Source organism: Entelurus aequoreus, linkage group LG08 (assembly GCF_033978785.1).
Source record: "Entelurus aequoreus isolate RoL-2023_Sb linkage group LG08, RoL_Eaeq_v1.1, whole genome shotgun sequence".
Lineage (NCBI taxonomy): Eukaryota > Metazoa > Chordata > Actinopteri > Syngnathiformes > Syngnathidae > Entelurus > Entelurus aequoreus.
In genome coordinates this window covers 21,478,749-21,496,845 of record NC_084738.1, presented here as the reverse complement: position 1 = coordinate 21,496,845, position 18,097 = coordinate 21,478,749, and the positions used below count along the sequence as shown (strand labels likewise).

The window sequence follows — 18,097 nt, the reverse complement described above, 5'->3', positions numbered from 1 at the left end:
CGGTTGCGTTTGCAGACTAGTCAAACTATCTTGTGTTCCAGATGTCATTTTTCGCGACAAAACAGATGAAAACTTGGAAAAGCATTGAAGTCTACAACTTATTTGGGTCAAATGGCGCCGAGTACCCATTGAGAACAGACACTCGCTTGACCACCAGACATATTTGATGAGCGGAACGTGAGCCGGAAGGGATGTCATGTAAATCCAAGCAATAGGGATAGGTACTGAATTGATTATTTTTATAAGTACCGACCAAAGTCTGTCGGTCCTGATTCACGTAAAATCAAAACGGTACCACATTTCAAAACCCTTGTTGCACATGACATCACGGCCGGTTGCAGATTGGGCACCGGCTCAAGCACTCGGCTGGCAAACAAGCAATCAGTCACTCAGAGCGGAGTGCCCATAGGTAATGTTACAAATTTCCATGCCAACAAAGCAAGAAAATGGCGCTCATAAGTAGAGTAAAGCTCAATTTTTATTTTTTAAATGTGCTCGCTCTATGCTAATTTGTATTGGATTTGACATAGACATGCTACTGATTAGCATTAGCGATTTTACATGGCAGTTTTAACACTTCCAGATTTTTTGTAATGAAAACTACAACTAAGATGCATGTTAACAATCAAACAGCTGGTGTGTAACAAATACAACACTTACAGATTAAACACTTTTTAGGGCTTAACAAAAGAAAAGACTGGCACGTTCAGCTTAAGGGCAAAGACTACTTTCTGGGTAAGGCAGCACATTGTAGTCTATACACTACAGCCATCTAACGCCTTGCATGCAAAGTCTACTTTACATAATACAGTAGTGTACAGTACTTACAAATGAGAATATAAGAAAACAAGGTAATTGGACAGCACAGCTTAGTGTGGAATGTTAAGTTAGGATAGACTTTATTCATCCCACAATGGGGAAATTATTAAAGCTCTGGGGCAGATTCACAAAAATAATGTAAACACACATGAAAACAAGAGGGAAACAACCTCTAAAGACAGCACCTTTTAGTTCTTATTTCCAAAATTGTGTACACTACTGAATTGGGGTGTTATGGCCACTTATGTGGACATTTATACTGCCATCTGGTGGTGTCAGAAGAGCAAAACATACAATGGACTTTGGAGGGGAAAAAAAGTGTAAAAATAAGAATTAGCATGTCACTAAACATGAAGTACACATTTGTGTACTTATGGACTAAGTACATCATATCAAAAGATGATTCTTAGTTTTTATTCTAATTAGGGTCCAATAAGCCCAAATAGCAAAGAGAAATAAAATAAAAAGCATGTAAACAAACAGCTTGGCCCTTAAGAGGTTAAAGCACACAAAGGAGGATACAAAAGAGCACATAGCTGATGCAAACAGCTAAAAGAATAGTTTTTTAAACATTTCACATTTAAACACACAAAAGTACTGAAAATTGGTTAGTTGAGTTCCCAAGTACCGTGTCAATTGAAATGTGAAAGGTACTCACAATTAAAGGCCTACTGAAACCCACTACTACCGACCACGCAGTCTGATAGTTTATATATCAATGATGAAATCTTAACATTATAACACATGCCAATACGGCCGGGTTAACTTATAAAGTGACATTTTAAATTTGCCGCTAAACTTCCGGTTCGAAACGCCTCTGAGGATGCCGTATGCACGTGACGTAACCCGGGGAACACGGATATGCCTTCCACATTGAAGCCAATACGAAAAAGCTCTGTTTTCATTTCATAATTCCACAGTATTCTGGACATCTGTGTTCGTGAATCTGTTGCAATCATGTTCATTGCATTATGGAGAAGGAAGCTGAGCAAGCAAAGAAGAAAGTTGTCGGTGCGAAATGGACGTATTTTTCGAACGTAGTCAGCAACAACAGTACACAGCCGGCGCTTCTTTGTTTACATTCCCGGAAGATGCAGTCAAGATGGAAGAACTCGGATAACAGAGACTCTAACCAAGAGGACTTTTGACTTCGATACACAGACGCCTGTAGAGAACTGGGACAACACAGACTCTTACCAGCATTACTTTGATTTGGATGACAAAGACGCCGACGTGCTACTGTGAGTATGCAGCTTTGGCTTCTAAACATTTGATCGCTTGACCGTATGTGCGCAACTTTTTTTTGCGTATGTACGTAACTTTTTTAAAATATATAAGCTTTATGAACCTTGGGTTAGGTGAACGGTCTTTTGGGCTGAGTGATTGTGTGTGTTGATCAGGTGTTTGAATTGTATTGGCGTGTTCTATGGAGCTAGGAGCTAGCATAGGAGCTAGGAGCTAGCATAACAAACACGCAGGTGTTTTTATGCAGGATTAATTTGTGGCATATTAAATATAAGCCTGGTTGTGTTGTGGCTAATAGAGTATATATATGACTTGTGTTTATTTACTGTTGTAGTCATTCCCAGCTGAATATCAGGTACCGTGAGTATGCAGCCTTGGCTGCTAAACATTTGATAGCTTGACCGTATGTGCGCGTCACGTACGTAACTTTTTAAAAATATATAAGCTTTATGAACCTTGGGTTAGGTGAACGGTCTTTTGGGCTGAGTGATTGTGTGTGTTGATCAGGTGTTTGAATTGTATTGGCGTGTTCTATGGAGCTAGGAGCTAGCAGAGGAGCTAGGAGCTAGCGTAACAAACACGCAGGTGTTTTTATGCAGGATTAATTTGTGGCATATTAAATATAAGCCTGGTTGTGTTGTGGCTAATAGAGTATATATATGTCTTGTGTTTATTTACTGTTGTAGTCATTCCCAGCTGAATATCAGGTACCGTGAGTATGCAGCCTTGGCTGCTAAACATTTGATAGCTTGACCGTATGTGCGCGTCACGTACGTAACTTTTTAAAAATATATAAGCTTTATGAACCTTGGGTTAGGTGAACGGTCTTTTGGGCTGAGTGATTGTGTGTGTTGATCAGGTGTTTGAATTGTATTGGCGTGTTCTATGGAGCTAGGAGCTGGCAGAGGAGCTAGGAGCTAGCATAACAAACACGCAGGTGTTTTTATGCAGGATTAATTTGTGGCATATTAAATATAAGCCTGGTTGTGTTGTGGCTAATAGAGTATATATATGTCTTGTGTTTATTTACTGTTGTAGTCATTCCCAGCTGAATATCAGGTCACCCCCGGCTCTCACAGCATCTTCCCTATCTGAATAGCTTCAACTCCCCACTAGTCCTTCACTTGCACTTTACTCATCCACAAATCTTTCATCCTCGCTCAAATTAATGGGGAAATTGTCGCTTTCTCGGTCCGAATCTCTCTCACTTCATGCGGCCATCATTGTAAACAATAGGGAACTTTGCGTATATGTTCAATTGACTACGTCACGCTACTTCCGGTAGAGGCAAGCCTTTTTTTTAATCAGATACCAAAAGTTGCAATCTTTATCGTCGTTCTATACTAAATCCTTTCAGCAAAAATATGGCAATATCGCGAAATGATCAAGTATGACACATAGAATAGATCTGCTATCCCCGTTTAAATAAAAAAAATTCATTTCAGTAGGCCTTTAACATTTAAACATACAAAAGTACTGAAATTGGTTGCGTTGAGATCCCAGGTACTGTGTCGATTGAAATGTGAAAGGTACTCAACACTGACAGCAATTGCATTAAATGCGACCATAATTCTCTATTTGAACCAGCAAATCACACAGGAAAACCATTAAAAGATTACAGTAGACAAGCTATGACATCTTCTTTTGACCTACTCGGTATACGGTGTAGATCAACATGCTGGACTTCTCCTGCACAAAACCAATCACTAAAACCAAAGAGAGTAGATTATATAAAAATGTGTCAACACCCACAACAAGTAGATTTAGGTCAGTTCAGTGTAGGTCAGGCATATTACATGACTTATTTGGTAGTTGGCCCTTAAAAGGATGGTGACACTGAAGCCCCTTTGCATACATGCAGTGACCCGCACGCATCAAGCACCGGATGTTGATATGGGCCATCTAAAGACATGACACAACAGTCGATCCCTCGATCGAGCTAAACGTCACTCTGTCAGCGTGCACCAACAATTAGCGCTATCAAAGGGAAGCCTTTACACACTGCTGCCTCTGGAATATAGAGAAAGGTGCATTATGGTTGGATGCAGAAGAAAAGAGACATGTGCAGAAAGAGCGTTTAAAGATGTTGCAGTGGAGCCTCTCAGTCACATGACTGCAGCTACTTAGCCAAGTGGAAGTCTGATCCTTGTAGCGTAGGAGCCAGAATCCCCCTGGAGTAGACGCGGTAATGGCATAGTCAAATAGGCCTACATCTTTTAAATAATACACACATTACATCAAGGCAGGATTATATGAAGCGCCCTCTTCTTTCAAAAAACACAAACCTTTAGATGAGAGGTAGGACGGTGAGGCCCTTTTACATTTTTACCCCTACATTTAGTAAACATTTACAACCAAAAGTCTGTAAATGGACGGCTCCATTCTGAAGTCATCAAGATAAAGATAGTTTTATTGCTATGGTGTCCAGCCAAAGAACCACGGCAACCTGGAACATTAAAGAAAGGGGAGGAAACGAAGACAGACCAAATTAGCTCATCTTGTAGATAACAACATCAACCGTAAGCTATTTAAAACATGTAAACAACTGGCTATTAACCACAATAAATCAGCTTTGAATGACCACAAAGCTTTTACTGAGACAGGATGGACGGATAGGAGAAAAGATCACCGTTAAATATTTACATGGCTTAACACAATGTGCTCAGGGAAGACATTCAAACTGAATTCAGCATTAAATGTGGCCGCATCTCCCTCTCTTTCTCTTACATGTTCTGCAGAAGAGCTCAGACCATACAATAAAATGCTAAAAGGAACACAAATCTTTTGTGATGGGCTGCTTGAAAAATTCATGCAGCTTTCAAAGCGGGAACACCAGGACTCTGCTTGAGTAGTCTTGAGAAAAGTCGGTTTCCAAAAAGCATCTGTGAGGTGCATCTCTTGCATCCACTCATTGATTTTGACCTGCTTCTTTCTGTGTGGGTTCTTGCAACATAAACAATTATATGTATACACATGACAACATGCCATTTGAAACATGATAAAAGAGTTCCAGTGGTTACCACCATGCACGTGACAGCGACTCCTACACTTTCTCCCCTGGCCCAACCCCAGGTACAATACTGACTCCAGTCAACAACATGAATAATGCAGTTTCAAGAGTCCCACGGAAGCACGTCAGCCTGCATGATTGAGCAACGGACCTCTCATCTCCTTAACAAAAAAACAATATTGCATTGGCTCAAAAGGGGAAAAAAAGGAATATCATCTTCTTTTGCTGTACACAATACTGCAAAAAAACAGCCACAATTATAGGAACACAAGTGCAAGCCACGATGGGACAATGCGAAATCTGCCTAACAAAAAATCCTCATTAAGAAGATTATTAGGCGCGCAACGATTCGTCAACATTGTCGACAATAATGTCCATTTAGTGGTGACATCATCACTCGTGTTTTTCTGGAGGGATGCAAGTTAGCAAAACTGGGGGTTAGAATATGTAAAGTGAGGGAAAATTCCCTCTTATTCTTGTTAAAAACATCAAAACCTTGCTCACCTTTGCAAAGCAGATCTTGTTTTTATGACAATACATTTGTAAAACGCGAGCATTTGAAGCGGGGCAATGTCGGACATCTGGAGGATGCAGTCTGAACTCGGTAAGATTGTTAGCCTGTGCCTTGCTAGCTAGTTAACAAGCATGAGACAAAGTTGGGTGAAAAATAACTATCATTTTAGCCGAAGTCTGGCAGCTAAACTTTGTCTAAATCGATTAAAGTACAGCGTCAATTTGCAGTACAATGAAAAAAGGCGCGCGCACACTCACACACACTCACACACACCCCCATCCATCCATCCATTCATCCATCCATTTTCTACCGCTTGACACTATAAAATTAAACATACAATCTATTGGATAGCTAAAGTTTTGAGAATTAATCAATGATAGGTGGCGACTTGTCCAGGGTGTACACCGCCATCTGCCCGAATGCAGCTGAGATAGGCTCCAGCACTCCCCGCGACCCAGAACGGGACAAGCGGTAAAAAATGGATGGATGGATGGATGGATGGACAATAAATAGTAATTGTATATTGATTTTATTATATTGATAAAAATGCCAGGCGATAATCACAAAACCCATGTTTTTTTTATAACTAGTTAGATAGTTTTGTTTAGTTAGAAGCACCAGTCCAGCCAAGCTCCACTCTACATCAACGGCACAGCGGTGGAGATAGTAAGCAGCACCAAGTTCCTGGGGGTGCAGATAAATGACAATATAACCTGGTCCCTACACACCGGAGCTCTTGTAAAAAGAGCTCAGCAGCGCATGCACTTTTTGCGTCGGATGAAAAGAGCACAGCTCCCTCCCCCCATTCTCACCACATTCTACAGAGGCACTATAGAGAGCCTACTGACCAACAGCATCTCTGTCTGGACTGGAGCCTGCAATGCCTCAGACTGGAAGTCTCTCCAGAGAGTGGTGAGGACGGCGGAAAAGATCATCAGGACTCCTCTTCCTCCTATCCAGGAGATTGCAAAAAGCCGCTGCCTGACCAGGGCTCAGAAAATCTGCAAAGACTCCTCCCACCCCCACCAAGGACTGTTTTCACTGCTGGACTCTAGAAAGAGGTTCCGCATCCTCCGAAGCAGAACCTCCAGGTTCTGTAACAGCTTCTTCCCTCAGGCCGTAAGACTCTTAAACGCATCATAATTAAATTATCCCCTCAACCCCCCCCAAAATGGATTAACTCGCTGGAATAAAAAAGACAATATAACATATATCCATAAACGTGTACGCATGTGAAAAAGTGCAATATATTTATCTGTACAGTAATCTATTTATTTATTTATATATATTTATATATAGTTATTTATTTTATACATATATATATATACATATATATATATATATATATATATATATATTTATTTATATATGCACCTTATTGCTTTTTTATCCTGCACTACCATGAGGAAATTTCGTATATATATATATATATATATATATATATATATATATATATATATATATATATATATATATATATATATATATATATATGTATATATAGTTTTGCCTTTTTGGGACTGTGTGGCAAGAGGTGGCACTTTCGTGACTTCTGCGATCTGTCTTCTAGGAGCCTTTTGGCCATGTAGACCAGCTGCTGGGTCTTTGCCACACCAGAGTCCATTTGGAGAGACCGGAGGAGATGCAGATGAAGAGACAGGGCTGCAGAGCTGCACTGAGTGCCGGAACGGACAAGCTTTACAGTGTCTTGGCTGAATGAGCGGGTATCGGACACCTCAGTCTCCTTAGACGCATCCTCGCTCATCCATGCGGACTGGACACTGGCCGAGTTAGTGGGCGGCCGAGAGTGGAGTCGGCTCTCTTGGTTGCTTTGTTGGGTCTGCTCCTGTCTCTGGCCATGCTCCCTCCACCCCAGCAGACGATGGCGTGGAACACCGCAGAGGCCACCACAGTGTATATGTTTCTTTTTACTTTTTATTCATAGCTGTATGTAGAAGTGGCTGGTTGCATCACCTCTGCTCTTTTAATGTCGTTTGTGTTCTTTGATGTTTCCCTCTTACATGTGTGTATGTGTGCTGTGATGTATGATATGTGCTATGGCTATGAGTAGGGATGATGTTTGATAAGAAATTATCGAGTTCGAGCCTATTATCGAATCCTCTTATCGAACCGATTCCTTATCGATTCTCTTATCGAGTCCAGATAGGTTGTTGTATATGGAAAAAAACACAATATTTGGTTTAACAAATCACTTCACATTCTCTACTGCTCGCTACTATAGTATTACCATATCTGAGTTATTGTGCAGAAATGTGGGGAAATAACTACAAATGTGCACTACATTCGTTAAACGTGTTACAAAAAAATGTAATTAGACTGATACATAATGTTGGATATAGAGAACATACAGACACTTTTTTTATTGAGTCAAAAATATTAAAGTTCGATGATTTGGTAAAATTGCAAACAGCTAAAATGATGTGGAATTAAATGATGGTATGGATTAAGTAAAGAAGTTAAACATTGTACTGATATGATCCACTTTAAGAGGTTGTTCAAATGAATAGTGCTTACAAAGTACAAAGAAGAAGAATTATGAGAAATACTTTCAACCTTATTGAAAATAAGATATTATTCATCTCAGTATATTAATAATGACTGAATTAATTAATTACATATTACAAAACTGTTGTATATACTAATTCACAGATATTTTATTATAAAAAGGTCAGTAAATGATGATGTATGAAGTGGGAAAGGGGAAGGATTAAATAAGCTTTACTTCTTCCTACTCCTGTAAAGTGAAATGATATGAAACTGTGATGTATTATGATGTGGTCGGATCATATTTTGTTTAGTTATGTTCTGTTAATTTTGGACTTCCTTAGTTGTTTTGTGCACTTCGGGGGTTTGTTTTAGTCACCATGGTTATTTATGATTTTCCCCTGCCTTGTACGCGCACCTGGTGCTCATCAGAGACTCTATTTAAGCCTGCCTTTTCCGGTCACTCGTCGTGGCTTCATTGTTTGCATTTGCAACAGTTACGTTGGCATTCTGGTTTTCGAGCTCATAATTCCTGTGCTAAAGTTACCTTAGCTTCTAGTATTCCTGTGCTAAGTAAGTTTTTGCTTTAGCTTCTCGTGCGAACGGCACACTTTCCTTTTGTTTCGTTCCTGTCTGTTGTAATGTGTATGATTTATGAGAAATAAATCATCTCCTACCTGCACGCTTTCGTCCGGAGCCGTCAGTTTTGCGTCCCGGGAACGAACCGCAGCACGCTGCATCCCACCGTGACAAATGACTGAACTACGTGACGTCACTTCTTGTGATGTCACACGGGGCATTTCTTGTCGGGACGGGATTCGTTCCAAGTGATTCGAATAAAGAACCAACTCTTTTTCTTTACTATAGTGGTCTCGATAACGGGTACCGGTTCTCAAAAAGGGATTCGAGTCCGAGGACTCGGTTCTTTTCTTATCGAACAACCAGGAAAACCGGTTTCGAGTATCATCCCTAGCTATGAGTTGTTTTTCCCTTGGCCTCAGTCTGGACCCCCTCTCCAGGGGCCCAGGCTTAGACCGATTTTTTTTTCCTTCTCACCTCCCCATTGTTTACCTGTATCTCACCTATTTTGTAAGGGGCGCCGGAAGTTGGCAGTCCCGTCAGCGATCCTGTTCTGTCTCCCTGTAATGTTTGTCGGATCTTGAATGGGGTTGTGCTGAAAATGTGTATTTCCCCTCTGGGATTAATAAAGTATTTCTGATTCTAATTCTGTGTTTGTTATTGCTATTTCAACCATCCTTTTTAATTGCTTTTAATTGGACAAATGTGTAATAATTATTTTAATTTTTGTAACAGCTGAATGTGCAGCATAGTTAGGGTTGGGTATCGAGTATCGAGTATCGATTGGAACCGGGACTAACTTTCCGATTCTCCCGGTATCGTTCAAAAGTTTACATTTCGATTCCTATTTTCGATACCCAGTCCGCCGACCAGAAAAAAAAAAAAAAAAGTCAGCCGAACCGGAAGAAGAAGCCGCTGAGCACCAACGAAGAAGCGCCCACCGCCGGAGGTGTTAGCATAGCCGAGCGAGTCAGTCAAGCTTAAGCATGGATAGCGGGCGTCGGCGGTCGAAAGTGTGGCTTTACTTTACAAAAAAAAAAGAAATAACAGAGCTCCATGTCCATCAAGAAACGAGTGGAGAGAGAGCTGCAGATGTACCAGGACGTTCCACCGACACTTATGTCTGACGACCCTGCTGCATGGTGGTGGTCCGGTGGAACCAACAAAAGACTTATCCTTTGCTGTCAGATCGCGCTTTCTCCTATTTATGCGTTCAAGCTTCTTCCACACCCAGCGAACGTGTATTTTCCACAGCAGGAGACACTATCTGTCCAGAACGCTCACGCATCCTGCCTGAGAAGGCGAATATGGTCATTTTCCTAAACAAAAACTGTCTCTGATTTTATACTGTACCTGCTGCTAATCTGGACTGGGTTTTGCAAGTTGTTTCTTATTGTTTATTTGCTTTTCTGCACCAGGTTAGCCCATCAGTGGGAGCACGGTAACATTTTTAAGTACCTGCAGCATCATACACTTGTGTGTGTAAATGTGTTTTCATGAGGTTTTCAAAAATAAAGTTCTCTTGAGGAAAGTGTACCCCTGGGGAAATGTATTCATAATTTATAATATTTATATTCAAGTTCATAGATTTTATATTTATATTCTAGTTGAAAACAGCCCTGTGAGGAATTTATAGTAAAGTTCATAAAAAGTTAATAGAATTAAAATTGATGGAGAATGTCAGACTATTTCATTCAGAAAGACTGTAGCTTAGCTAGCTCATTTAAAATATCCTCAACTTTATTTTGACCCTGCCTCTTAAAAGAATCGGAATCGAGGATCGTCAGGAATCGGAATCGAAACAAAGAACCGGAATCGGTATCGGAATCGTTCGAATTCAAACGATACCCAACCCTAAGCATAGTTAGTGTAAATAAATATTTATGAATTAATAAGTAATCTTTTTTGTTCGTAAGCGCATGCCTAAAAATATCTCACACTGAATTTAAAAGCAGATGGCTAAATTAGACCCAGTGACTATGTATATGCTTGATAATAAGTAGTCAACTAATCATTAAGATAGTCGATGACTCGTCGACCATCAAAATAATTGTTAGTTGCAGCTCTAAAGATCATGCAAGCAAAAATGTGCACAGCCATCACATATGTTATAAAATCCTGTGAAAGAGTTCAGCGTGCATCAAAAGATCAAATCTATGATGGATCATCTTGGCCTTGTTGACACTGCAGGTCAGTTCTGTTTTTTTTGCTCATATGTGACATGTATCGGATTTTTTCATGTCAATGTGAACAATACAATTTAATGTTTTTTCAAATACGACCTCGACCTGTTTCGTATGTGGACATAAAGCAGATATGTATCCTATGCTAGTGCAGTCTGAACTATCCGGTCGCGTTCATCCGACATCTTTAAAAAGCATTAAGGGGCATAATTATTTGCCAAAATAGATGGTTGCATAATAAACAGTTGACAAATTAGCAGAATTCTGCCAAAAATAACATGCTTTAGGAACTCGGGTCATTGTTCCACCACTCCTGTCTGCGACTGCTCGCCCACAGGCTCTTCAGAGCGGACGTCGACGCAAATGTCCCACAAACTGCAAAAGCCAAAATCCTTCTTAATCTTTGATCTGCACTAAATCCTTTAAATTGCCACAGATACGCCAGGACTAGAAAAGGAGCCATGTTTACTTCTGTAAACACTGCAGCGTGGGTGACGTCATGCCTGCACGCTGGTCAGATTGTGTTCACATTAGACATCGCATTTTTTTAAAAAAAGATCGATTCGACAAAAAAAATCAGAATTGGACATTCTACCCTGCAGCGTCAACATACTGTAGCCCCTGACCGTGGAATATACAGTTTCAAATTCCATTCTTAAATATGGGGAAACTAAAATAAATAACTTCAAATGAGAAGCTGGTCTGTGTCATACTGTAAGGTTCTACTGTAAGCGAGACGTTGAGGGTTACAATTATATTATCAAGCTCTCGTCCTGGATCTCAGAACTAATGTATCCAGTCAGTGTGTGTGTGTGAAGGCTCTATTGTAAACACTCAAGGTGTGTAACTTGGTGTATATCATTGAGGACAAGGCGGCAAGTGATAGCGTGTCCACTAATAAACCTTTACATATGAATCACTCTCCTAAATCAGCACTCAGAAATGAGAGAGGGACAGTAATGGCCAAAGGTTCCTCTGATACGCGCTTAAGACACGGGATAGACATGATTTGCAGCTTATTGAAGTATAAACTGACCCAAAAGTAAACAGATTAAAAGGGAGATTTAAATATTTGCACTGAAAGGCTACGCTCTTAAACTAGGGCAGATTATGAAAGCAAGACAAAAACAATCATAATAGGAGGTGCTAAATGAGCAGCAAATACAAAAAGTGTGTCAAACACACACACACACACACACACACACACTCTGTGTATATGTGGACACTAATTCGTTGTGTTTGACGGTTCTGCTCAGGAGGTTTAAAAAGCCCCACAGGCTGCTTGCTATTCAAAAGCAGCAGATGCACAAACAGAGGCTCCTGCTTGTGGAGGCCATTGAAGGGAGAGAGGAGCACCTCTTCCCACTTGGCAATGACTTCTTTACTAGTGGTGGGAGCCTTGCCACCAGGCTGTTTGCTGAGAGCCAGTAATATTGAAGCAAAGTGATCGAGATTTCAAAGGAGTCAATTGAAGCCAGTGAGTCGATGCACTTTAAAATGACAGTAAAGCATTACAATTAGGAGTGTAACGATTAATCAATATATAAATGTTGTTCCTAAATTTCTATTACATCAATCTATGCTCAGCTAGTTTGCCTTCCGGAAGATAGGCATCGATCCCACATCGTTTTGAAATGGAATCGATCGCTTTTATCGATACCAGAAAAGAAAAAACATTGGATTTATGAATGGCAGACTTTATATGACGTTTACCACTTTTAAAAATCTGCGTGCGCGTCCGTCTGTAGCGTCATCAAAACAAAAATGGCGGATAGCTATGGTGGTCGAGAAAGGTCACGACAAATGCAAGCGCCACTAGACAATATCATAAATTACAACACAAAAACTTTCAGCTACGGCACCATTGCAAAAGCCACAACAAAGACAGACGACACAACACAATAATATAAAGCCACAACTCAACTTTAAGCCACAAAGGACGCGACCGACACAACGGAAGTGACAGCAGAGCAAGTTACGGCGACACACTGACTTCCGGAACACAACAACTGCCACCCAAGGAGAAGTTATTTCATCAGAAACAAATAAATACAAGAGATGGATGAAGGAGGCAATGGAAATTAAGTAGCGAGGGGCCAACACCATAAACAGGGATGAGGGGACATACATGTTTCCACAAACCTGGTACACTGTCCGTCGTTGGCGATGCCAGGGCAGAGAACAGATACTGTATGGCCGAGTCAGGGAACTTTATTTAGCTGGTAAATCTACTGTTAAAATGTTGGTAACTGTAGTTTTATTGAAAATTGCTTGAAAATGTAACATGTGAGCAGAAAAGGTTTCCTTTTGTTAATTCAACCTTAGGTGTTGGTTGCACCTTATTTAAATAATGCATTGGCCATTAATTGTTTACTTGCTTGTATCCATAATTCATGTATATCCTATTTCCTTACAAGAAATAACAGGAATATATGAAACTTCACTTGCAGTGTCCAGTATCTATTTCCGTCACATTGGATGCTTTGTTTTGCTAGAAAGTTACTGAATGGATTTCAACTGACTGAATTGTTTCGGAATGTACGGTTTAAAACAGTGGTCCCAACCTTTTTTGTACCACGGACGGGTTTAATGTAGGCATTATTTTCAGGGACCGGCTTTCCACTTGTGCCAGATAAAATTACAGCTAAAAAAGTGCATTAAAAATACAACCCACTATAACGCTGAATTAGTGGGAGCCCTGGGCTTGTTTCTTTGCAATGAGATGCAGATGGAAATCAGCCTTTGGCTACAATCTGTCAGATTTATATTTTATATGTTCATTAATGTGCATTGTATCATGTCACAAAGCTATAAGAATATAACAAATGGCAACTTCCTATGAGGAGGTTTATTGTACATCTATAAACAGGCTTATTGGTGTGTCTAGTGCAGTTTTTCAACCTTTTTTGAGCCAAGGCACATTTTTTGCATTGCAAAAATCCAGAGGCACACCACCAGCAGAAATCATAAACTCAGTTGACAGTTAGAAGTCGTTGTAGCAGTTGTTGGATATGACTTTAAACCATAACCCACCATGCATCAATATAGCTCTTGTCTCAAAGTAGGTGTACTGTCACCACCTGTCACATCATGCCATGACTTATTTTGAGTTTTTTGCTGTTTTCCTCTGTGTATTGTTTTAGTTCTTGTCTTGCGCTCCTATTTTGGTGTCTTTTTCTCTTTTTTTGGTATTTTCCTGTAGCAGTTTCATGTCTTCCTTTGAGCGATATTTCCCGCATCGACTTTGTTTTAGCAATCAAGAATATTTCAGTTGTTTTCATCCTTCTTTGTGGGGACATTGTTGATTGTCATGTCATGTTCGGATGTACATTGTGGACGCCGTCTTTGCTCCACAGTAAGTCTTTGCTGTCGTCCAGCATTCTGTTTTTGTTTACTTTGTAGCCAGTTCAGTTTTAGTTTCGTTCTGCATAGCCTTCCCTAAGCTTCAATGCCTTTTCTTAAGGGCACTCACCTTTTGTTTATTTTTGGTTTAAGCATAAGACACCTTTTTACCTGCATTTACAAAGCAATTAGCTACCGGCTGCCACCTACTGATACGGAAGAGTATTACACGGTTACTCTGCCGAGCTCTAGACAACAACCGACACTCAACAACAACAACACATCATTTGCAGACTATAATTACTGGTTTGCAAAAAATATTTTTTTGCAAATGTTTTTAACTCAAATATGTGAAATTAGTAGAGATGTCCGATAATATCGGCAGGCCGATAATATCGGCAGGCCGATAATATCGGCCTGCCGATAAATGCTTTAAAATGTAATATCGGAAATTATCTGTATCGTTTTTTTTATAATCGGTATCGGGTTTTTATTTTTTTAAATCAACATAAAAACACAAGATACACTTACAATTAGTGCACTAACCCAAAAAACCTCCCTCCCCCATTTACACTCATTCACACAAAAGGGTTGTTTCTTTGTTATTAATATTCTGGTTCCTACATTATATATCAATATATATCAATACAGTCTGCAGGGATACAGTCTGTAAGCACACATGATTGTGTGTGCTGCTGGTCCACTAATAGTACTAACCTTTAACAGTTAATTTTACTCATTTTCATTAATTACTAGTTTCTATGTAACTGTTTTTATATTGTTTTACTTTATTTTTATTTATTTTTTCATTAATTTTATTTTATTTTATAAATTTTTTGAAAAGGACCTTATCTTCACCATACCTGGTTGTCCAAATTAGGCATAATAATTTGTTAATTCCACGACTGTATACATCAGTATCGGTTGATATCGGTATCGGTTGATATCAGTATCGTAATTAATGAGTTGGACAATATCGGAATATCGGATATCGACAAAAAGCCAATATCAGACATCCCTAGAAATTAGATAAATCTCCCACAGCACACCAGACTGTATCTCACGGCGCAGTGGTTGAAAAACACTGGTTTAGTGGGACAGGCGAAAGTTAAGTCGGAGAAAGTGCAGTTGTTTATAAATTATTTATTGTTTCTCTGCGGCCCGGTAGCAAATGCGTCACGGACCGGTACCGGTCCCCGGATCGGTGGTTGTGGACCACTGTTTTAAAACATAGATATATCGTCCCTGAATAGTATCGGCAAATATAAATTCAGAGTCGGATCACGTCATCGTTATAACAAATCATTCCACCCCTGATGACAATGTAATACCATATCAATAAGCGTTAACAACACTAGTTTGGTGAGAATTTAAACTTTTTTAAAAAGGGGACATTTTCGATTGTAATGGCTTCTTTTTTTTGTTTGTTTTACGACATTTGCTTGCTGGTTTGTGAAGTGTGTGTAACGCAATGCATCGGCCTCGTCAGGAGAAAGTTCCCACTTACTGTGCACAATAGACGTTATCACCATACACATGCAATAAAAAAAACGTGTTTAAACACATCACTTGTTTCAATTCACCAAAAATGATTCATATGTATGTATGTATGTTTGACGGTAGAAAACATAGATTTAGAAAGTAACCGGTCATGTGGTGACTGTAGGTATCTAGCTTGTGCGCTAATGCTAGTTAGCTTAAACATATATCCGAATTTAGTGAACGGTATTCAGATACATTGAATTCCACAAAACCACGGGGGTTGGTTGGACACAAAAATAAAGCAAGTGGCCAATGGCTGGCCGTTAACATTGCCAGCGAGCAAAACAGGCAATTTTAATCGAAAAGTAACAGCCAAGCTAGCCAAGTACGCTCCCAAGTGAGATGGCAAACTAGCTTAGCACGGTTAGCATTTACCTTGTCGGAATCGAGCTCCGGGTCCGCTTGGCTCAGCCTGTAAAGAAACGATTTGGGATCGCGACACAATGTCTGTCTGGTTGTTAAGAAATAAGTCCCTCCGACGTTTAGCCGAATCCACTTCGACGAGCCATCGCCGGAGGGGACGTTTCTGTCCACCGGAGAGTGGGTCAAGCACCGGCGGTGAACGGAGCCGCTGCCTTCGGAATTGTTCTCTGCCATCCCTCGCCTCAGTCTTCTCCTCCGCCTTTGCCTCGCCTCTGCTCGGCTGTCTGCTGAGAGGCTGACGGGAAATATGCAGAGTGTGGCCGCTGGGCTCCACTACCACTACTCCTCACTAGGGGTGGGAGGGTCAATCCACACATCGGTAATATCGGCACCAATGGTAATTTAGACGTATCAGATCGATACTCAGGCGGTAAAGTCGATATTTTCAGTTCTAATCTTCGTATTTTTACAAACATGAGTGTTTTTATTAAGTAGATCAGTGTTTTTCAACCTTTTTTGAGCCAAGGCACATTTTTTGCGTTGAAAAAAATGCGGAGGCACACCACCAGCAGAAATCATTAAAAAAACGAAACTCAGTTGACAGTAAAAAGTCTTTGTCGCAATTGTTGGATATGACTTTAAACTAAAGATGTCCGATAATATTTAAATGCTTTAAAATGTAATATCTGAAATTGTCGGTATGTTTTTTTTTATTATCGGTATCTTTTTTTTATTTTTTTAATTTTTTTATTAAATCAACATAAAAAACACAAGATACACTTACAATTAGTACACGAACCCAAAAAAACTCCCTCCCCCATTTACACTCATTCACACAAAAGGGTTGTTTCTTTCTGTTATTAATATTCTGGTTCCTACATCAATATATATCAATACAGTCTGCAAGGGATACAGTCCGTAAGCACACATGATTGTGCGTGCTGCTGGTCCACTAATAGTACTAACCTTTAACAGTTAATTTTACTCATTTTCATATAGTTTCTATGTAACTGTTTTTATATTGTTTTACTTTCTTTTTTATTCAAGAAAATGTTTTTAATTTATCTATCTTATTTTTTTTATTTTTTTTTATTTTAAATGACCTTATCTTCACCATACCCGGTTGTCCAAATTAGGCATAATAATGTGTTAATTCCACGACTGTATATATAGCGGTATTGGTTGATATTGGTATCAGTTGATATTGGTATCTGTAATTAAGAGTTGGACAATATCGGAATATCGGATATCGGCAAAAAGCCATTATCGGACATCCCTAATTTAAACCATAACCAAGCATGCATCACAATAGCTCTTGTCTCAAAGTAGGTGTACTGTCACCACCTGTCACATCACGCCCTGACTTATTTTGACTTTTTTTTGCTGTTTTCCTGTGTGTAGTGTTTTAGTTTTTGTTTTGCGCTCCTATTTTGGTGGCTTTTTCTCTTTTTTTTGGTATTTTCCTGGAAGAGTTTCATGTCTTCCTTTGAGCGATATTTCCCGCATCTACTTTGTTTTAGCAATCAAGAATATTTCAGTTGTTTTCATCCTCCTTTGTGGGGACATTGTTTATTGTCATGTCATGTTCGGATGTACATTGTGGACGCCGTCTTTGCGCCACAGTAAGTCTTTGCTGTTGTCCAGCATTCTGTTTTTGTTTACTTTGTAGCCAGTTCAGTTTTAGTTTAGTTCTGCATAGCCTTCCCTAAGCTTCTTTCTTAGAGGCACTCACCTTTTGTTCATTTATGGTTTCAGCTAGGGATGTCCGATAATGGCTTTTTGCCGATATCCGATATTCCGATATTGTCCAATTCTTTAATTACCGATACCGATATAAACCGATACCGATATCAACCGATATATGCAGTCGTGGAATTAACACATTATTATGCCTAATTTGGACAACCATGTATGGTGAAGATAAGGTACTTTAAAAAAATAAAAATAAAATAAGATAACTAAATTAAAAACATTTTCTTGAATAAAAAAGAAAGT

General features: G+C 39.6%; 1 protein-coding gene across 2 annotated transcripts in view; it reads right to left on the bottom strand.

Annotated features, from left to right (window-relative positions):
* The window catches only part of kctd5b (potassium channel tetramerization domain containing 5b), a 36,645-nt gene extending 20,163 nt beyond the window's left edge, over positions 1–16,482 (bottom strand). The window contains exon 1 of one of the 2 annotated variants that reach the window (XM_062055940.1): positions 16,115–16,482. In XM_062055940.1, coding sequence (XP_061911924.1) covers positions 16,115–16,336 — 222 coding nt within the window. In that variant the 5' untranslated portion in view covers positions 16,337–16,482. The remainder of the gene's footprint in view (positions 1–16,114) is intronic. The other variant, XM_062055941.1, reaches the window with a different exon arrangement.
* Positions 16,483–18,097: the final 1,615 nt, after the last annotated feature.